Raw genomic sequence first — 22,603 nt, forward strand, 5'->3', positions numbered from 1 at the left:
CCCCTCGTCTTTGATATACTTACCCCAAGGATGGAGGAAGTGGCTGTGGGATCTTATTTTAGCCATCTTGTCTCCAAAGGCTGGCTCTTACATTTTTCTGGTCACAATAGTGCTTTCATTCAGCATGAAACATTAATCATGTCCCTAGCATTCATCTTAAACAAAGGACAATTTTCATAGCCTCTTCTGACTAGTCTCTTGACCACAAACACTACTCATCAAACTGTTTCTATTCCATTTGATTGCGTGTTCCTGATAAAGAAGGACAAAATCCATTTATAGTTTTAAGTCAGAAATTCAGCAACTGACAAGCAAACCTATAATATAAAAAATACTTCAGTATTCAGAAGTCCATGTGATACCAGGCCATAAGGGCAATAACCGTACCGCCTTTAGTGGTAGGGTGTGTGTGTGTGAAGACTGTGGAGAAGAGGGATTAATGGGAGTAACGGGTGGACAGAGGAAAAGTGATAGATCAGAACATCACTTTGGTTTGCCTGCCAGATTTTCCAGGCATTTTGCTCAAATTTTGTGTTCTGGATTTTTTTTTCTTTTGGATCAGTGTTTTAAATTTAAAAACTGAATGTATTTAATTTACCTTTCTAGGACATCTTACGCCCCAAGTACATTTCATCTGACTTTTTAATTCAGTGAAGCTCAGCTGATTTTTCACTTATTAAAGGTTGCGAAGCGACTTTGTAGCTGAATATTTAAAAGCACCCTGAAACAGCTTCACAGGAATTCCATTCATGTTTTTCTGAACTTTTAAAATAACCTCAGATTTTACTCAGTTAAGTTCAGATACAGAAACCTGCTCAGTCTCTTGAAAGCTTCAGTATCTGCTAAGCCTGGAAAAGAAAGGTAAAATTGATCATATTTAACAATAAGAAACAGCAGGCAGTATTCATTTGTGTCCTAAAATGTGTGAATCCTGACTCATTAGACTGTGACCTAGAACAATTTTGATTTTTAGAATATGGCAAACTGTGGGAAGAGGAAAAAAAAAAATCCGGCATACAGGCTAGTTATAGGTGTTAGAAACTTAAGAAATTCTCAGTGGCACAGCTTGTTGCTGGGCCATTTCTTAAAGCAGATGTAAATGTCATGGTTGTCACACAAAATCTTCCTAGCCCTGTCTTAGCCTTAACGGTCAAACCAGGCAAGCTAATAAAAGGCTAAACATCCCAACAGGTCTCTGCTATACGAATGAAATTTTAAGTTTAATCTGTAACAATCCTATGTTTATAAATGATGATTTTCTTAGCAGACAAAGATGTTTTATGACATAGGTAGATGGGGGATATGGAAGGAGAATATATGCTCTGCATTTAGAGAACTTTTTTACCATTTTTTTTTAAAGGTTCGTAGCTGAGGCTCTCTACTGAATATATCTTGTCACTGATCTTTGAAAGATGTGTTCAATGAAAATGTAGCTTGTTTGAACAGTGTAGGTAGTACAACTGGATTCCAAGTCATATATAGAGATGCATTATCACTTTGTGTTGCATCCAGGAAGAGAGGAAGCCAATGCAGTTTACAAAACACAGTTGTGTAACATTTTACAATGTTTCTCAGATTTGCCAGTTTTCATGTGCAGTATATGATTTAAATTGTGAAATACCACAGACTATGATACCTAGTATCATTGAAAGAATGACTGCTATCTGTCATTAAAAGATAGTATTGCTTTCTTTTACCTGAGCATYCAAGAGCCGGTATTCAAAGAAGTCAAGTAGAGATAATGAACATCTTCAAATCATAGGCAGCAAATTTTGCACATTTGAATAAACAGTAGCAGGCCAGTCTTGCAAATAAAAATCAGCCAATGAAGATTTCAGTTTCAGGATACTCTCAATCCATTATACTCTTTACAAAATATTAGTGTCAATTTACAAATTATTTATTTTGTCTTTACAAAATATTAGTCTTGAGTTCTGAGACTTTTCTTTGGCTGTTTCACCTCATCTCAGTGTCTTTCTAGTTATCTGTTATTTATAAGGCAAAGATATTGTAGATGTGCAGAGAATTTTACAGGGAGCTGTTGTAAATAAACCACTCTGTCCTGAACTTGTCTTCTACTTGTTAAAATTGAATTAACAAATGTTATCTGCTTCTTTGTAAAGCTATAGTTGTCACAGGACTAAACTGTTAGTTATTTGTGTTTCTCTTTGTGCACTGTGAAATTGAAGTATTCTGTGATACTTCCACGCATTTGCTACCAAAAATATTCTCTGTTGAACAGAGGTTTGTTATAGTATGATGTTTTACAGTTTTCTGTGCTTCAGTTGTAATATGTTGCTTGCATTCCAAGTGATTTTTAAATGATTAAGTGTGCTTCCTGATTATGTTAATAAACTCTCTTCTCATTCTTAGCTTCAGAAATGGTATATCATTGCCATACAGCTCAAGCAGTACAAATTTATCATCTTTTCTTTATTATCCAATTCACTACTTTTGAAATAACTTTCAGAGCTAAATGCTTTGATGTTAAAATATTCTGTTCATCTAATGAAGCCAAGCTATATCAGCATTTGCATGTCCCACTTAATTTCATCATACTTTCTGGGTTGGAGTGTGTGTCTGTTTTTATTATCTTTGAAATGTAAAACTATTCCCTTTTTTGTAAATTTTGCCAGAAGATGCTTTATCAGCCCTTGTTTAACTTCATGCTTTAACATGGTCTTCTGGAAGTTATCCTGAGGTGGATTTTGGGCTAAAAAGTAACAATTCAAAGTGATAAACAGTAGATCTAATTTATACTGTATACGTTTTAGAGAAGGAGAACAAATGAACCATCAGATTTGTGTTTTATGTCCCAGTAAAACAGATCTACAAATATACTTGCAAATCTGGTACACTTTAATTTGAGGGACTGAATAAAAGTCAGACAATTTCATCAAAGGTATACTTGCATTTCTACTTATTGCTGAGGGAATTCTGCATTCCTTTCAACTTACAAATAATATGAACTGACAAAAAAAATTGTATTTTTGTGGTAGTTCTTGAATTGCCCTTCTGATTTCTGCGTTATGCTTTTTATTAGTTTCTGATCATGAAATTGTGATGATCTAACATGAGTCATCTGTGTGCTTCCAGAAAAACCTACCTCAGTTGATGAAAATTCTTTGGTAATAACCATAATAATAGATTTTCTCCTGATACACTGTCAAGTTTTACTTTTTAAACAAAAAGCACCATTTAAGTAAAGTCTAATGTGTTCTGGCTGTACAGAAACATTTTCTGCTGTCTGCCTTTACAGGTCCGATTTGTGAAGAATGTGACTTCCTGGAAGGAAATGAAACCAGGATTTTACCATGGACATGTATCCTATTTGGATTTTGCAAAGTATGTTATCCATGGATTTATCTGTTGAGTAGCATAGTAGTTTTAAATAAGCTTCTTGGATCCATCTGGGATATTACTGCCCTCTAGYGATAACAATCTGACAATTGTGGCTAAGAAAATTTCAAACACTGAATTTTCCTTTCGGATGAGCAGCATTTGGTTTCACTCTTCAGTACAGTTTTGTCATGCCTTTTTGCATGATAACAAGTAGTGCAGTTCAATTTCAAAACTATTCGCATGCCAAGATTAGTATTCCTTGGCTGAATTACAGGATTGTTTTGCCTGAATATTCTAGCTTTTCTTACTTCATGCTTATTGTTAATGATTGACTTCTCTGTCTGGGAAGTCTTAGTTCTCAAAAATATTTCATCTGAAATGTAATACCACCTATGTCTTAAGTGGTATAATTCTTCACTTTCAGAGTATCCCTTTTCACTTTATCCAAATACTACAAGTTATTTTAAAACACTTATTTTTCTGGCATAATATTCATTTGACTTACAGTAAAAAGTGTAGAAATAATTCTTGTAGACTTGAATCCAGCTACCTCTAAAATCAGTTTAAAATGAGGCAGAAATTCTCCCAGTGACTTCAAAGGTGCAGGATCATATCCATATTCTGTCTCACGTGTTTCTTTTCTTGATGGATTTAAGATCTTTCTTTTGCTTCTGGATTTAAGGCTGTGAATCCTCAGGAGCTCAGCACTGTGAAACCTCCCCATGGACTAGAAAGTCAGGTTTGCTTAAGATGMTTACTAGGCAGTACTTAATTCCAGACTTGCATCATGAAGGAAATGGCTTAAAATTCAAAATGGGTATTGATCCTTCAGATCTCAGGATCCTGTGTGTAAACAGTAGTTGCCACTGCTTAGACCTCTTGCTGCTGGTCAATCTGGAGTAACGTTATGCTTCTACGTATTAAAACACTTGATTTTATTGAGTTTTTTTGTATGTAAGAATTTTTAGTTGTTTAGTCATTGGTTATAACAATTCATTCTGTTATAAAGGCTAATTTTAAATTGTAGCTTTTTATTATAAAGAATTAAAAGAGGAAGTGAGAATTTTATGGATTCTCAGAGTAGATTATATAATAGAAAATATTAACAGCTACATTTTCTAGTAGCTGGAAGTTAGTTTCTAATGGCACCAAGTAAAAGCTTCAGATTACAAAAGGTCAAAAAGTAGACAAGAGGCCTTAATTGCAAATAAGTAAATAAATAAAATGTATCAAGTTTAATCAGCTTCCTTTTTACCTTTCCAAGTTAAAATGCTACATTAATAAACCATTGAACTGAACCCCTGTTGGAATAACAGCTTTCTGAAACAGCCAAAGTGAATGTTGTTTTATACATTATTCATTTCATAAAGCTGAAACTTTTTACATACTGGAACTTTTTAAACTAATGTAATTATTCTGCATCTAGAAAGGCATCTAAGCGATTTCACAGGTTTCACTCATCTGCATACTTCCCTCCAAGGCTGCATTATCCTTGTTTGTTGTTTGTTACCCTTTCACCTAAATGACTTATTTTTTCCGCAGAGCAGCTTGTTTTTCCATACGTGTGGTTTTCATTATTAAAATAATATATTGAATACTCTAGTTGTACTTGACATAGCTCACCCTTTTAAAGCTGCGAGGTGTTTGCATGTAGTGAACATGCTTGTAGTTGTGAAGTGTAAAATATTTTATACAAGTCTATTCCTGCTTGTTACACACTGACATCAGACTTACGTTATCATAGTTGAAGCTAGTGGTGCGAGCTGATGTGCAATTCCATATGAATGTGCAGTCTTGTACAAACATTTCAAGGGTTTTGTGTTTGCTTAACCCATGGATACATATTTAGGCTGTTGCTATCTTTAAGTGGTTTGTTACAGCTTTCTACAGCACTTACAGTAGTGTCTGTAGAAGGAGACACACAAGCATGTCTTTGGCTCTTCAGTGGACCTGAAAAGAGGTAGTTCAACGTTTCTGGACTTTGTGTCAAAATGGTTGAAGCATGCATAAACTCCCTTTTGCAAGCTTTTGGGGGTAAGAGCTGGCACACAGACAGTTGAGAGCAATGACGACTTTAACTGCTATAGTTTGATTAATTGGAACTCTGCTGTCAACATCTGAAGACTGAATTGTTCTTTCTCTAGCTCTTCACAGTTTTTGTCTCTGTAGTGTTGGTCTTTGGCCAAAGTAATACCTTTTAATTATATTTTGTTTAACTTCCTTGTTCTTGCTGTTCTTCTTTAGGTAAATGTTCAAGGAAATTTTGCTGAACCAAAAAGTGCCTAAATATAAGTGTTTTATACCTTTGAATAGACAAATCAGTATGGTTTCAGATATTGTCTCATGATCAGTAAGCATAGCCATACGGAGCCACTGCTAGTGATGGTTGGACTCTGAGCTCAGGCTTCCCTGCAGCTCGTGTCTCTGACAACCGAGGTCCTGGCAGGAAAACCTCCTGCCTCCCTGCAGAGCACAGCGTGGAAGGCAGGAACATGACACTGAGCTTTCTGGGTACCTGCTTGGTTTTAGTATGTGGCTGCTAGAGTAATGAAGGCATTTCTATAGTCAGGGTAATTGTATAAACACTTCTAGCATCTGTTGTGTGATACGCAATTTACACACAAGTGGGATGTTCTAAGGATATTCTGATATTTTGTTTCACTAAACAAAAAAAGAAACCGGTCCCAGAAATACTGAATTTGAACCTACTTACACATCCACACAATGCACTGGATATAGGGGTGGGAGAAAGCAGGCATTAAACTACCTCTCACTAACAACTTCTCTGTATGCAGATTTCAGTTGTATTAATAAAGATAAGTTTGTAAATACTGGATGAGAAACTCTGACTTGACCTTGAAAATTTTGTTTATTTTATTCCTTTACTTTAGATTTGGCGTTAAAAAGAAACCAATTTATATAAACGTCATAAGAGATCCTATAGAACGACTAGTTTCTTACTATTACTTTCTGCGCTTTGGAGATGATTACAGACCAGGGCTACGAAGGCGAAAACAGGGGGATAAAAAGGTAAAGTAGGCTTTATTTTATATAGATACAAAGATATAAAATTATAGAAGTTAATACTAAAACTATTTAAAAATTATGTCCTGATAAAACTGAGTAGTTCTTTTATCAGTACTGGCGATGATGGTAGGGCTTCATAAGTGTCATAGGCTTCTTTGCTTGGTGTCAGTACTGGAGCAGAAAGTGACATTAACTATATTCTTTGTAACCACATAAGTTAATTTTATGTTGACATTTGTTTTAAAAAATTGTTTTTTAAAAAAATAAAGATTTTTACATCCAAAGATATAAGTATCTAATTAAACTTATCCTTCTGTATCAGGAATCTATATCTGTTTTTGTTGAAAATGAAACTGGATACAGTTCATACCAAAATTCATAGGACTGTTGATGTTTTGGCTTTAACATTTACTTTGTTTATTTTAGCAACCCAGCTGCTTTTTTTTTTTTCTTTTCTTTCTTTTTTTTTAATGTAAATATTGCAATGGGGTTATAACATATAAAGAGTCCCCTTGAAAACTATGGAGTATGAATGATACATTTCTATACTTCTTCCATGTGTTTCAGGAGGTTAGGAGTAGTCCAGGTTAGCCTGTTCTAATCTTGATTACTGTAACAGTTTCAGAGCTGCAACCTCATCTAGGCACAATAATAAGKTTTTTTTTTCCTAGAAGGTAGCTACACGTTCATTATAATGATTTCCAGTACGACATTTATTGGAGCATGTTGCCTTGGGCTTAGCCTAAACCAAGAAGAAAAGGAGGGTATTAAGTATATGCATATAGTTTGTATGAGTATAGTTGGTGCAGGATGGAAGCTTTTGTAACAATAAGGGGTTTTTGTTCTTTTCTTAAATTTCAGTGGCAATATGTTCTCTTAAGCTAAGTCACTTGAAAAACATTTGAAACTTAATGTAGCATTGTGCTAATACGAAGAGACTGAAAATTTAAGCAGGAAAAATCACACTGAATACAGCTTTCATTATGCAAATCTATAAACAACACTGTAACAACTAATAAATTTGACTAGTGGTTTTCACCTTAACCTCCCTGCCTCACCTCCTCCCCAAAAGGGTGATTTTTAAATATTGAAAAGAAACTATTTCTCTTCCCAGCTTATACTCTTCTTCTCTGTTAGTAAGGTTTTGGCGCCATCTTCTGCTACTGTGTTCCAGTTTGTCTGTCCAAATGTCCTGCTGTATAGGTAGAGAAAAACTTCAAGCGGAAGTGAAAACATAGATAAAAATCTATCTTCAGAGACTCGTTACAGAGATGATGTGATGTTGTGGTATCATAAAGGCATTTTGAAAGATAGATAGGATCTTACTTTTTGTGACTTACTCTGTTCTTTTTGATAAGGAGCTTTATTTGGACAGCAGAATTATTTTCTGGTAGAGATCTGAGTAGGCTTCTAAGTCCAAGTTCTGTTTATAGGACTTATTATTTAAAATAAACACACACACATACATATATACATACATAGAACAATTTAGGTCTTAGGTAACGTTGATGCTGTAAAATACTCATGATGGACAAGCGCACAATTTCTCTAAAGAACTACAAAAACAAAGCATTTGTATACTATATATCTTTAGGGTAGAGAAAGCATACAAATGTCATGTTTTCCTGTTTAAAGATTCTGTATTTTTACCTGTGATGAGTAACACTTACACGGTACAGTAAAAGTGAGGTGTGAAACAAGACACCACCAGCATTAGCCTGATATCAGTGAATTTTTTAGATTATCTCAGGAATTTCACCTCAGAGTAAAAGCCAATCTTGTTGTCTTGTTCTAATGCAGAATAATTACACAAATGTATTTTCACTTTAGTTTGAGCAGAAACTTTTTAGACTGTTTCTTCTGTATAATTGAAAGTTGTCTTTTAAAGTTGAATGCAATCACTTATGTATTATAATAATTTCAAAAACAATCTGTCCCAGGTACATGGCTCATATCTTGACTGGAAATATAATAAATACTTATTTTGTGGTAACTTGGTAAAATTTTGGTAAATCTTGTCCAGTGCTAGTAGAAGTTTTACTATAACTCTATCATTGAGATTGAAACTGTGTGTCATTGCAGCTATCCTTGCATATAGAGCGATGTTTTATAAAACAGCCTATTACTCAATGAAACAACTTGCTTTCCCTTCTACTGACTGGAAGCCAAAACCAAATTAGCCTCTGAAGTAGTAATTCTTTGTTGTACTATTTAAAAGGTAGTAGAACGCTGATTCACCTAGAATAAAATGAACAATGTTCTGTGGGAAAGATCCAGTTGTTCCAATATTGAACAAGTGCTAATGGCATTTGACACTGTATCAGTAGTAACTTCTTTTTTTCTAAGGCAAAAACAATGATACCAGTACTTTTTGACTGTTTTTTACTTGTTTTAACATATATTTTATTAGAGGCTTAGGTCTTTATTAGGCCTAATCAAATTGTTGATTAGGTTCTAATCATAGAAGGCTGTCCAAATACTTTTTTAGTTAAGGCAGATAGGTCCTCCCAATAAAATACTGTGAAAGCAAAACTTGGAAAAATTACTTTGTTTTTTTTTTCTTTCTCATATCATGCATCTTTTTGTCCCCACTGCATTTAACAACTAACCAGATTAAGATGTTTGATATATGCACTGGTCTTCAAAGCTCAGCTCAATTTTGTCTTTGTTCCAGACCTTTGATGAATGCGTAGCAGCCGGAGGTTCAGACTGTGCTCCAGAGAAACTTTGGCTTCAAATTCCATTTTTCTGTGGCCACAGCTCAGAATGCTGGTAGGAAAATACATTTGGGTTAAGGTGTTAATCAAGTATATTATCACTAAAATCTAAATTTAACAAGCACAATGGCCTGAATAAAAGATAGGAGCCAGTACTTTTACTAGTAAGTATGGGTGGAGGGTTTTTTTGTTTGTTTGTTTTTCTAAGATGCTCTGGAAAACACTTCATTGAAACAGTTTTGCAGTTATTTAACCAAGCAGTATAGTAGGATACTGCAAAGGTGTACCAAAAGTGCTTTGAGAGAAAACAGAAGTTTTCAGTTTTAAAAATAATTTTTGTAGATTCAGAGACTTGACTTTTTTTTTTTTTAAAGACAGAGTACAATATCTGTTTGTCTGAATAGAGATATTTCATTCAAGCTCCTACAGTTTCTGTGACAAAATATTCAATATCAGGAAAAGTTTATCTTAAATTTTTATCACTGATCAATGATATTTAGCAGAAAGTGAAACAAAAGCAAGTAGTGTCCATCTGTCAATGTAGCATGTTTTATAAGAAAGGCATAATTTTAAAGAACCCTAGCAAATTTTGAAAACTGCTTATTCACATAAAACAATTATAATCAAGTGCTATGTAACAGTGAAAATAAAAAAAAATAGACATAGGTGATCTGAAGAATTCTGATTAAAGGTGAGGGGAATTATTTGTCAAGGCTACTGTTTATTCAAATGTAATTAATTTAAGCATAAGCAAAGCAAGTGACAGCTTGGGAGCTTCTATTTCAGACCTATCTGCACCTGGGCCTGATGGAGAAGCAGAGAACTTTGCACCTATCTCCTCACCCTGTCTATATTAAGGAGGAAAATATTTTGAACTTAACTTTCTTTGTTGTTCAGAAGAGCAGTCTTCCCCATTAACTGCAATGACTTACAAGTTTGGAATTATTCTTGTAGGACACAAAAGAAGGTGTATTCTCACCAGAACCCTTCCTGGTATCTAATGTGAAAGTGGAGGATCTCAGTATGGACACGAAGAAGATGTAAACGCTCTAGAAACTGCCTTAATAAGGGCAGTAACCATATACATATAACCATAAGCTTTTTCATGGATGAGTTATTAGTACAAAGTTGCTTTGAGTAGCCTTGAAGAGATAAGATGTTAGATATGAATACAGATGACAGAAGTTGCAGAGGTAAACTAAGTTAGAAATGGTTATAACTTAAAACGAGCCGTGACTTTCCTATACGAGGGTTATGTTGCGAAGTAATCTCCATCTAGGGACCAAAGATTGTTGGCTGGCATCAGAATTTGCTTTAATTGTTCTCTTTCACTTTAGGAATGTGGGAAGCAGATGGGCTTTGGAACAAGCCAAGTACAATTTGATTAATGAGTACTTTCTAGTGGGAGTTACTGAAGAGCTTGAAGACTTTATCATGTTATTGGAGGCAGCATTGCCCCGGTTCTTCAGGGGTGCTACAGAACTGTATCGAACAGGTACTTAAATAGTTGATTTCTGTTGTGTTTTTTTTTTTCCCTTTTCATCCTCATCTCATTTTTTATAAGTTTGAATTCTTTATACCTAGATGATTAGTTTTGAATCAGATTTGCCTCTCAGGTGACTGATGTTACTATAGAAGAAATAAACTCTCTAAAAGGCTCTTAATACCAGTTTTGGAGGGCAGCCCAAGGATCTTGTCCTCCACAAACTGCAAACTTCCAAGGTTGTGGTAAAGGCAAATATGCTACGCTTATATTTTGAGCTATGGTAATTTTTGTTCAGCAAGTTGGAGTAGGTCTTTATCAGAACTTTTTTGAAAGTTATCTCAAGGGCTGCAGTTTTGTGTAGTGGATGATAGGGGTAGATTTCTGTTCCTTCTGAAGCTCTGTTGAAATTAACAGTACTTGATACAAAAAACCTGCTTGTCTGTGCAAAATCCATTTAGACTTGGATGGACTTTGTATAGAAGGAACTCAGCTTGTCTGCACTTGTATTCAAAATTTAGGTCTTGAGGTGACAGAATGGAAGAAAAATGAAGTTTAAACAAAAACATGGAAACTCTTTTGGTCAGATGGCTTCCTTAAATTTGTTTTTGTCACAATGATTTCAAAAAATTGAAGTAAGTATTCTTTAGCTCTGGCATTCTTAAAATCAGCCACAAATAATACAAAAGAAATTTTGAAGACTGCCTCTGGGTAGTTTAGAAATTCTGACCCAGTATAGCAATTTTTTTTTTAAAGGAATATCAGCATGTAACAAACTCATATATCCTTAGCTATGGGAAAGTTATATATTTATTAAAAAAATAGTTCTACATGTGCTTTTCAGAAGCAATGAAGGTAATGGTGGTTTTGTGTAGAACTGAAAGATTGCTGTTATGCTGTGTGGATCATAGGAATTCAGGGTCAGACTGAAGATCCATATCTGGTCTCTARCAGTGGTCAATGGCAGATGTTAGTGGAAGCATGTAAGAATAGGGCAAGCATATGATAGTCATAATTGTGCCTCATCAGTTCCCGATGGTGAGTGAAATGCACTTTAGGGGATAACTTTGTTTTTCTTTCATTCATTGACTTTTTAAAAGTTTATATAAAATTGCCACAGTGTCCTGTGACAAGAAGTTCCACAGTTAAGCTGAAAAAAAGCATACAGTTTAGTATGAAAATAACATGCTTATGTCTTGAACCTGTCATCTTGTTTCTTTTAAAGACCCTGGTTCTTTAATTGAGAATTCTTGTTCTCATTCGTAATAGATCTTCTTCAAGCTACTCTAAGCTACTCCTAGCTTATGAACCACATTATTTTCACTTTTTATCACTTTTTTTCTGGGCTGAAGAATTCTAATCTGAGTCCTTCAGCTATGGAATCCTTGATCACCTTCATTGCCTTTCTCTGTTCCTTTTCTAGCACACAGGACACAGTCTTTCAGTGTTTGACATTGTTTGTTGTGAATTTATTTGGTGACATTGTTTTTTGTTTTTATTTTCAGTTCATTTCCTGCAGGTGTTTGCTGGTTTGTCTGTAATACCAGCCAAGAGATTATTTTTCAAAGATAGATAACTTTCCTTCTCCTAAGAGTGTAGAATTTCAGTATGCTATATCTAAACACTACCTTTGAAGGCAGAAAGATGTTTGTTCTGAGTCTGCAAGTGTGTTACCTGGGGTGTGCAGTAAAATTGTTATGAGACATGGAACCTCTCAGTATTTTAGTTTGTAGGTTTTGTCTTATGTTTAGCAAAGAGTCTAGATTTCTTTCTTCCTACATTTAAGTCTTACCTCTGCAACGTTCTCCCTTCCCCAAACCACTGGATTGCTTGGGATACAAAGGTCTGAGTACACATTTATCTTTCTGAGTTCATAATAAGACATCTGTCATATAAATAGTATCTCAGTTCCTAGGGGCTGACTATGCAACCTATGATGAGATAACAGTCCATCGTAGCAGGACTTCTGTCTGCAAATGGGAGAAATGGGACTGATGTATACAGCCTGCACATGTAATACTGATGTATATAATGTAAAAGCACTGATATCATGTCTAAGAAAGGGAAGATATTGTCATCGCTTTGGTCAACTGTATGTCGTGGAAGAGGTCTCTGGTTCTGCAGTTTGTAAAATTCTTAACATTTAATATCCAGATTACCACAGATTACCATCTAAATAATTAATTTTGAAAGACCAGTCTAACTCCAAGTACATTATGTGGAGTAATTTTTTTTTWAAATGAAGTGTTCATTCCCTGGGTTTATTAGAGTAAGGAGAAAGAATTGAAAGAACTGATGCAAAATGCATTAACATTTAGTGAGAGACTGCAATTTTCCAGTCCTACATGTTACATTAGTAAAGTTTTGTCACTTGTAGTGCAATTTATCAACATGCTGAGAATAGAAAACTGTAAATAAGAGAACTACACATGTTTTTTAATCACATGAACTTTAAAATGAAGTTATTGCTTTCATTTTACGTTTAGGAAAGAAGTCTCATCTTAGGAAAACAACTGAGAAAAAACTTCCCACAAAAGAAACTATTGCCAAGCTACAACAGTCTGAAATCTGGAAAATGGAGAATGAGTTCTATGAATTTGCACTGGAGCAATTTCAGTTTGTCAGAGCACATGCAGTTCGGGAAAAAGATGGAGAGTTGTATATTCTGGCTCAAAACTTTTTCTATGAAAAGATTTATCCTAAATCAAACTAAAAACACAATACTGTTAGCTTAATGGACCTAAACTTTTGTTCACATCATCATCTTAGTCCTCAGCTGTGGAAGCTAGATTGCTAGTAGACCTCCAAGACATTTCTCTATAGATCTGAGAGAAGTGGGCTGTGGACCATCTCCAGGGTGTTGGATACTGACTAACTATGTTGGTAATCCAGAAGCAAAAGCTTCCTTTTATCTAACTAATATTTTCAGTGGAAGTTAATACCCTTTACCTGAAGAAATCTACACTTTAATTTGCAGCAATTAACCGCACAGCAGTTCTAGTTGAAAATATAAGCAAACAGAAATGCTTCTGTTAAACCTCTTTTTAATTTTCAGAGCAATTTATTTTCCTTTATACTTCTGTGAAGAGGAAGTCATTTTTTTCCCCAGCATTCAAYGTAGAAATTTTGGTTATATACAGTATAAGTAGTGTTAATAACCAGTTGACATCTATGCTTTGTTTTTGTAAATCATGTCATGATATTAATTGGGACGGTTAATCATGTTCTGCTGAGAAATGCTGCTGCTGCTGGAATTGCCCATATTTATATATGTGGTTTTATTAAAAAATTACAACTGATCGTCAGTGTTAAAACATCATTTCCACATTAGTATTGTAAAAAGTTTAAAAAAAAARGAGGGGGTGTTGTTTTTATTTTTTTTTATCCCCATGACCACTGACTGAGGTTGGGAAAACTCTACAAAGAAAGTTGGGATTGTCTGCAGTTTTAGTTGATGCTTACACAATGGTATGAAAATAGTAAATTCAGTATCAAGTTTCTTCATGGATTCTTTGTAATAATTGTAAGCTGAGGTATTGGTGAATCCATATTATGACTCCATTAGTGAGCTGTGGTATGGTTAGGGTTTTCCTACTTCTTCTCTACTTTTACCTGTAGAATATTTTTACTAAGGTGCTTTATAATGTGTTTTAAAGCATTGCATTTACAAAAGGAGAAAAATGCTGTAAATATTGCTTATTTTATGTATTTGGACCAAAAGGTTTAAAGTAACTAGTTTAAAGTGGTTTTGCACCAATTTTGTTATATGTGAAGTAAAAAACATCACATCAACTTCCTGGTTAACTGTTGGACATGACCGAAATGCACTTCAGTGACCTCAATGACTTTAATTCTAGAATATTGTCCAGGGATTCTCTTTACAGAAATGTAGTCTTCATCCTTTTATTATGTTAAGAGGAAAAGAAGAAAAATGTAATGTGTAGTCTGGTTGAGAAAGATGCAGTGAACTTGACATAATTGTATTTATGTAACTGCCTTATGTGGGTATTGTAAAGTTGTGAGTTGCCGTTACTAACAATGTGAAACACCTGGTAGATTAAGTAAATTGAGATTTGAGAGCAGATGTTTAGAGCCACTGCCTTATAGCAAATGGCAGTGGAGAACTACGAGAATTTGTTTCCTACTGAATTTTCTTAAAGATCTGAGTAGTTACACATCTTACACCTGCCTTTTCTTAAAGTACTTTTCACAAGGTTTGATGGGGGGAAGTCACTGAAGAGACAATGTTGGTAAAGGCTTAAATTCCTAAGGAATGATGCTAAAGGCTTGCTTAAAAATTGCCAAGTGGGGTTTCTTTAACCAGTTTGTTCTTGTAATGAAAACAAAGGAAATGGAAAATGGTCTGTGAACGGAATGTTTGCAGCCAAAAGCAACAGTCCAATTACAGACAGGATAATGAAAGACCATCAAGTACATCTTGCGTTTTCTTTGGGTTTTTTGACCTGCCTCTTTGAATTTTAAAAATAGGTCTCTCTTTGTTCTTCTTGAATAATCAGGGAAGTTCCTTCTGGTAGCTATACTGTTTACATGGCGCGAACCACACATAACATTTCCTGTTCTAGTTATTGTCTGTTGACATCATTATTAAATGCCAACATGTTTGGGAATAGGATGTGTTAGTTCACACAGGAGGACATGTTTTCTAGCTAAAAAAAAAACTGAAGTATTATAGAGTTGTACACAAGAAGGAGCTACTGGAGTTTTCAAAGTTTSCTTAACAAAGCAGTATTTTTTTTTAAATAAAATGAATATTTATCATCCCAATAAAGTTTCTCCACTAGGTGACAGTTTTCTGTTAGATTTTATTTTGACTATATTGTCTATCTTCAGTATAGTTTGGATTAGTTTACTTTCTTGAGTTTCCTTCAAAATTTTCAGAAGAAAAGCAATTCTAAACAAAGAATTTACCATATGAAAATGTAAAATATTCATCTAACTAATGAAATAAGTATCTAGACATAAATACTTCTGTATTGACAAGAAAACAGTGGGTGAAACTCCTACTGATTTCAGTAGGACCTACAAGAAACATTTTATATTCTGTAAGCAATTTTTAAAGCTGTGTTTCTTTTTTTTTGTCCAAGGTTTAGAGTTTCTGAAACATGAGCGAGTCTTCAGTAACAAAAATAGAGAAAGATGCCTTTTTTTTAACCTTCAGAAGAGCAATATATTTTTCATAGCTCATATAGGGGAAAAAAAAGAAAACTTTTATTTAACCAGATAGTATCAGTTCCTATTCTTTGTTGTGAACTGACTGGTGATACAAAAATGAACAATAGTGTAGAAATAATTTTAAAAATGCCAGCTTCAGTTGGAGAAATACACATTCTAGATGCACTCTGCAAATGTTACTGTCTGTGGAACAGGAAAAGAATCAAGCCTGTCTACATTTGTATCTCGTGCAACCATTAAGTCAACTGTGAATGTTTTAGAATCCTTTGAATTCAAAGAACTAAAAGCAGAGAGTTTAGGAAAAGGATCTTTACAGTTTTTTAATAACCTGCTCTATTAATCTTCTATTCAGAAATGGAAACAATCCAAATTGTTGATATTAAAAATATTTTACAATATATAAACAGAATTTGTCTTGTGTATTTTCCCTTAATGAGAACTACTGAAAAGCAGCAATACATGGAATTTTGTTGTTGCAAGTTGTGTGATCAGTAAACTTACTATGGAGCCTCTTGAACACAGATCTTGCAGCTGAAGTCACTGTAGTCTTTGCAGAGGAGACCTATAGCAGAGATTTGGATTTTTGTGGGGTTAGTTAGTTTGAAAGGTGCTGAAATGCTCGTATATATAGTTGAGAGTAGGTTTTGGTACCCTGTTCTGTACTCTTCTTGCACAAAATTAACGCTGAGATTTTGTTCAATACTCCAGCCCTGTTGAAACTCTTGATATCAGCATGACAGCACTTAGGTCCAGCTGTGCTGGCAGCTTCATAGCCATAACCATGGCCCCGTGCCTGGAGCACGGTGATAGCCCGGGCAGTGCTAACGGGAGAGCAACGGCAGTCGTAGTTCCTTCCCATGATAATTCTGCATTCTCGCAATAAGCATTTCACTCTTACATTGTTAATCTGTTCTGTAAGCCTGCAGCGTGCTAGGGTGTGGAGAGGCCTACTCGTATGTTCCAGTTTGCTCTGCATTTATTTTCACACAGTCTCTTTATTAATGGTACCCAGATCGTGGCTCAGTTTTAAACAGGTGTGAAAATTTGTGGCCACAGAATATGGTAAAGGTAGAAGCAGTCCGTCCTGSTTGTTTGAAATGCCTTGGCTGGATACTTAGCATTTCTGAAGATCCTCTGCTACTTCTGCTTTCCAGGAGTACATGTTTGCTTGTTTATAATTTTAGAACAATCTTGTTTATCAGGGAAAATTCAGTTATGCTCTGATATAATTCTGTTAAAATTTTCCATTAAGCGTACCTGGTGTTGGTAAATGTGTAGATGACAAAAGGTGTATGGATGATGCTGTCTAAACTGTGCTGCCAGCAGTCCACTGAAAAACCTGATTTAAGTGCACTGCCAATTTACCTCYTCAAAATTGGAGCATGTTTTATGACTACTAGAGATTAGATTTAAGGAAACTGTAATGGATGCTTAGTTGCATGGATACATYCTTTACTACATGCTATGCAACTATGTAACCTTTGCAGCAGTGTTTATAAAAAGAGCCTTCTTCGTGAAGACTTTCCTGGAACACAGTTATAAATGTTTAGACACTTGTACTGTCTTACACTTACATCAGCAGCTTTCTGTAGCTTCTGTAAAAAGAGACAGGTTTATGAGGACTTCTAAAGCAGTACTGAATGTAATTTTGAAAAACATGGATTGTGCTTCATGACTTTTTTTCTTTTTAAATACACACACAGCTAAATAGTGCCTTTTTTCCTCACAATCCATGTTGAAGATGCTCGCTCCTACTCACCCTCCATAAATTGATACATTTGTGCAATACTATTCTAACTTGAAACCATTTTGTCACAGCTGTTTGAGAAATAATCTCCATTCTTCCTTCCTATGCTGCCAGCTTTCTGTTGTTGAAGTGTTTCAGTTGATTACCTAATGCAAATGCTATAAAATAAAACACCCAGTGGGAAGGGGAAAAAAAAAGTCTGGTGTCCTGTCTTAATATTTGCACGTCACATTCACATTAAATGGTCTTTTTCTGGAAGATGTTGATATGCAATATTGTGAACTTCATTTGCAGCTATTGTGCTTTTGGAGGGGAGGGGCGAGTTGCAGTGTGGTTCACCTGTAATAATTTCATAGAGCTATAACCAAACATAATTTATAAGCCTTTAGAATTTGCATTGGGCTTTTTAGTCAGAAATGTAATAAATTCACAGTGTGTATGCACTACTGAAAGTGTTAGGGAGAAAAGTTTTTTAATACTAAAACGAAGATTTGTAAGAATGAAAATTTGGCCTTAAAACAATGACTTGATATGCACATGCGTGTCTGCCTGAGAGACAAATGACATGTGATAGATTACTGTGGTACTGAAAAGCGCTCTGTCACTACGGTGATGAGTGTGGTGTAAGAATTTGAGTGGAGTAGAAATGTGGTTTGCAGTTGTAAGCAAGCCCTTAAAACAAGAAAATAGCTAGTGAACATTRGTATGATACTCTCAGTTTAGGACTTCTGATGCATACTGTGCTAGAAACGTTCGTAGCGTCTGCGCTGCGGCGCTGGCTGGTCGCTCATCTGACCCAGCTGCRCACTGACTTCAGGTTTCTTAATGCAGCGGTTCCTTAATGCAATAGTTGTCAGCCTGGATAATTAAGAACCATTGTGCAGTTTTTCAGTGACTTTCATTTGGGGATTGTGCTGGTTTTTAAATCTCACTTTCACTGGCAAGTAGACTTTTCCTTACTTCCATCACTGGAAGAGGTAGGTGCGATTGGGTCTCTGCTTAAAACAGCCAGGGAGAAGTTGAAGAGAAATTGCATGGCCTGTAAAACTGTACAAAGGCTTCCTGAAGTCACTGTGCCCCTTCCTGAAAGGGCTAGTGAACAAAATAACAGCCCAAAAAAGTTAAAGTACCAAATATGTCCTATTTAAAATGACAGTAGCTTCTACTGTGAAAGAGAAAATGCCTGTAGTGTTACAGATAAGTGTTAATTACTAGTAGAATCTTTTTTCAACTCAGGCTGCCATTGCACAGGTAATTAATCTCTTCCATTGCAATTCATAGGAAGCATGAGGAAAAAGGGAAAGTTATTTTTTCAAATCTAGGCTTTTTTTCCCAGGTCCTGCATTTTCATTTTATTATTTGTTGTCTGAATCTTGCATTTTATTTCAGTATAATTTCCTTACTTAATAAAGTACAAGAAGTTGCTAGTGAATGTCAAAGCAATGTCCAGATGTTTTCTTCAAGCACAAGTCCCCTGCTATGACCTCCCCCAGCTTCATTACCACATAGCACAGATGTGGCAACTTTCAATAAGAGCTAATTTAAAGGACTAATAATACTTGTTATTAAAAAAAAAACTCTACAAAGAACACCTGTGGCCTAAAATGAAGGCTTTGAGACCTTTCACCTTGTCATAATAACCAACTGCATCCTCATAAAACAGAAATACTGTGATAAACATTTTCTGCCCGTTTTCTGTGTTTACAAAGCTTATCCTGAATATCAGTCGCAGCTTTACTGTGCACATAGGCATTAACTTCTCATAATAAACATAGATGTCAAAGTAATTGCACAAAGAACTACCAACCTTCGTTAAAAAAAATAAGATCTCACAACAAAATAAAATGGTGATTCTTGGGAATTGTGGTTGTAGTTCAAGTATACAGGTGTCACGTTCATCTGATCTTTTAAGTGATTAACTGCGTTGCTGTATATGTTCATGGATTGTTTTATCCTGCTGTTGGTATGAACGCATTTGTTTTTTCAACTGGAGAAGTCCTATATTTCAAATGTAAATTCAGTGTTAATAAGGAAAACCTCTTTTCTATTTTGAGAAACCTGCCTAATTTGGTCTGGTATTTTAAATGCTCTTAACRCAACCMGAGCTTCTKGGTTTGATGCAGTGGTTTTTGGAATATATTGTGAAGTGTCTCTTTACCAAAAAAAGAAAAAAAATGAGTCTAGAGAATAATGATCTTCTGGCCCTAAAGACATTATTGTCTTGACACATATTGATTGCCATTTTTAGCACAGAATAGAATTTGGCATCCTTTATCTTCTTTATTTAGAATTTAATAACTTTCAAAATGTTGCATGACATGGAGAATTGGCAAGGGGATAAGGAACGCTTTACTGTTGGAGACTTGTCTTAAAGGCTCGCTTTAAGACTATCTCATTGCAGTGTGCAATGATGAGTGAATATATGGGCAAAACTCAGTCCTATAAAGCAATCAGCACTGTAATACAGTGTATGTGTACATCTCTGAAGATASTAGGTAGTGAACACAGAAGTAGTGCAGGCAGAAATATAAGTTGCTATGTAATATGGCTGTGTGTCTTTTTCTTTCTTTTCCTTTTTTTTTTTTTTCTTTCCTGATCATCTCCTTCAGCTCCTTCCCTAGACTGAATTAATGAATCCAAGCTTGCAACCAGCAAGGCTATGATTATTGTAAGCAAGACCTGCACACCAACAGAAGTTCCCTTATTTTTAAATCCCAAAYCAAATAGCTTCAGAGCAAAATACTGGAAGGAGGTAAGTTGTGGATCTGAAAAAGCAAATTATATTTGACTAGAAGGCTTGTCTGCTCTTCATTTGAAATTCTTGCCTCTGGAAGATAAGGTAGTCAGTAATGGCATGATGGAAGCCAGATCACTGAGGTCTGGGAAAAAATATTTTAGGTTCACATCGTATGGGGCAAAAGTTATGGACTCTATGTGTCTGTGTGTCTGTCTGTTCTGAACAAGTTCCCTGGTCAGGTAGGTTCTAGTCAGGCATCTCTTAATACTAAGTGCTGCTTCTGACAAACGAYTGGAAATCTGAGCTTTGTGTCTTGCAGAAATTGCAGAAATTTTTGTTGAAAAGAGGTTTTGTGTGTGTATGTATGTGTGCGTGTATTTGTGTGTGKTTTTTTTAAYGAAGATAAGAACAAGGAACATTTCCCTTAAAAACAGCAAAACAGGAAAATGTCACTAGCTCTCCCCCCACCCCCCTTGGAAACACCCTTTGCCAATGACTACTTTTTTCTTTTAAGTGGATGGAAAAATATGTGTATGACATCTGTATTCAGGCTCTTCCTTTTCTCAGCTGGCTCTGGGAGATAGTGTAATATGTTTCACTCCTCCTCAAGCCTTCTAAAGAACAAGTCTTATCTTGCAGGTATTGTTGTAAGACATGAGATCACGATCCAATACAGACTTTATCAAACTTTGTGTTTACTCAGGATCACCTTTGAGAGCAGTGGTGGGCATGGAGCTGCATGGCCTGTGCACTGGTGGTAATGCTCAAGTGTTGTGCTGAATTAACTTGTGAACCCCAGTTAATATGCATCCAACAGTTCGGGTACATAGACCTTATGTGTCTGGCAGACATTTAATCTGGTGAGGATTTTTAACTTCCATTTGCATATTTTTTATTCTTCTGCAGACCAAGTGCATGAGGAAATTAGAATGAGCCTGCAATAAAGTAGTCTTACTAACAAAAACTTTCTAGCCTGCTCATGTGTAGCTTTAAGCACTGCTCTGGTTCCTTACCCCCTCCTCCCCGGCTCACCCATCTGGGAATGTCGTCTTACATACGCGTGCAAATATATGTCATGGTTCGTATCATTTGATCGTACTGAGATAACTAGAGAGCTAATTACAAAGCTAAAAAGTCAGATTTGAAGACATCTTTGGAAACCAAGTTTGAAAACCTTGTCAGTAGTCAGAGGGAACAAAGCAAGCCCAGGCAGATGCACACTGTGCTTTCAAAACCCATTTTTTCCATGAATCTGAAATATTCTGTCAGCATCTGTTGAACAGTGCAGTTCTGGATTTGCTCAGTCCTAATATCTAGGAAACAAATATAAAAGATCTTTCTCCAATGAAAGATCCTTATATTAGATCTAATTGCTCCCTTAGCAGCAAGAGTACCCTAGGGCAATCACAGACTGTGCGACTGAGGGAGGAGAGGGAAATCTGGATGTCATGGCTTATGGYAGATATCAAGATGTTTGTTCAAATATATTTCACCATTTTATGTTTTGCTTATGCATGTTGATTTAAACTCATTCTTGTGTTTTCTCATACGCATGGAAAAAGTTGATTCAATATGCAAAATAAGATGCTTTTTTCAGTATGCTTTGCTGATCCTTTCAGTGTTTGGTAGGCTCTCCCTCACTAAAAATCTCCCCTTGTTCATCCAGATACAAATATTGATTGATAATTGACGTTCTTACTGTCTTGTCCCAGAGATACTGCTGGAGAGTAGGAAATAGAGAGCTGGGCATCACAGTCAAATATGAAATTCTAAAATTTCTTGGAGTTTGGGGAACTCCATAACTGAGAGCAATGCAAATTGGGTGTTGTAATAGCAGTGTTTTTCAATGTTTCAAATGTGGAACCTGGGTTTAGGTATTTATAGCGTATAGTTATCTAATATAGCATATAGTTATCTAATAAATTGTTTTTATCTTTTCAGGTTGAGGAAATATTAATAAGTTTTTAGGAAAGTAGAATATTTATTTTTGGTGCCTAAGTATTAACTTGTGTCTACAGTCTGGCATTGGAGTTTGAAATTGTTGATGTTATTTTTGTAAAACTACCCAGAAATTTGTTTTCTTCTACAGAACTGCTCCTTGTTATGAAAATACATTTCTAACTTTTTTAAAAAAAAATCATTTCCTCTTGATATTCTCTTTTGTAATTGCATCTGTAAGAAAAATGCAAGTTAGGAGCATTAATCATTTGGGAGTCTTGTGTATAACTCTTTGAAGACAAAGTGCTGCTTCTGCTGACTGCAGACTTTTTGCCCAGGGTGGTTTCCTCTTTCCATATAAATCAAAAAAACCATACTGCTGTTCTTCCCAAATCAGGCAGCGGGGGGAGGGAAAACCC

At 35.4% G+C, this 22,603-nt stretch overlaps 1 protein-coding gene across 1 annotated transcript in view; it reads left to right on the forward strand.

Moving 5' to 3' along the window:
* HS2ST1 (heparan sulfate 2-O-sulfotransferase 1) overlaps positions 1–15,372 on the forward strand; it is an 85,611-nt gene extending 70,239 nt beyond the window's left edge. Inside the window, exons 3-7 of the mRNA XM_085303516.1 lie at positions 3,260–3,345; positions 6,234–6,372; positions 9,044–9,141; positions 10,424–10,581; positions 13,056–15,372. Of these exons, the coding sequence (XP_085159642.1) occupies positions 3,260–3,345; positions 6,234–6,372; positions 9,044–9,141; positions 10,424–10,581; positions 13,056–13,282 (708 nt within the window). The 3' untranslated portion in view covers positions 13,283–15,372. The remainder of the gene's footprint in view (positions 1–3,259; positions 3,346–6,233; positions 6,373–9,043; positions 9,142–10,423; positions 10,582–13,055) is intronic.
* The last annotated feature ends 7,231 nt before the right edge of the window (positions 15,373–22,603 follow it).

The sequence above is a fragment of the Rhea americana genome, unplaced genomic scaffold (assembly GCF_003343005.1).
Source record: "Rhea americana isolate MKP2758 unplaced genomic scaffold, rheAme1 scaffold_2, whole genome shotgun sequence".
Taxonomy (NCBI): Eukaryota; Metazoa; Chordata; class Aves; order Rheiformes; family Rheidae; genus Rhea; species Rhea americana.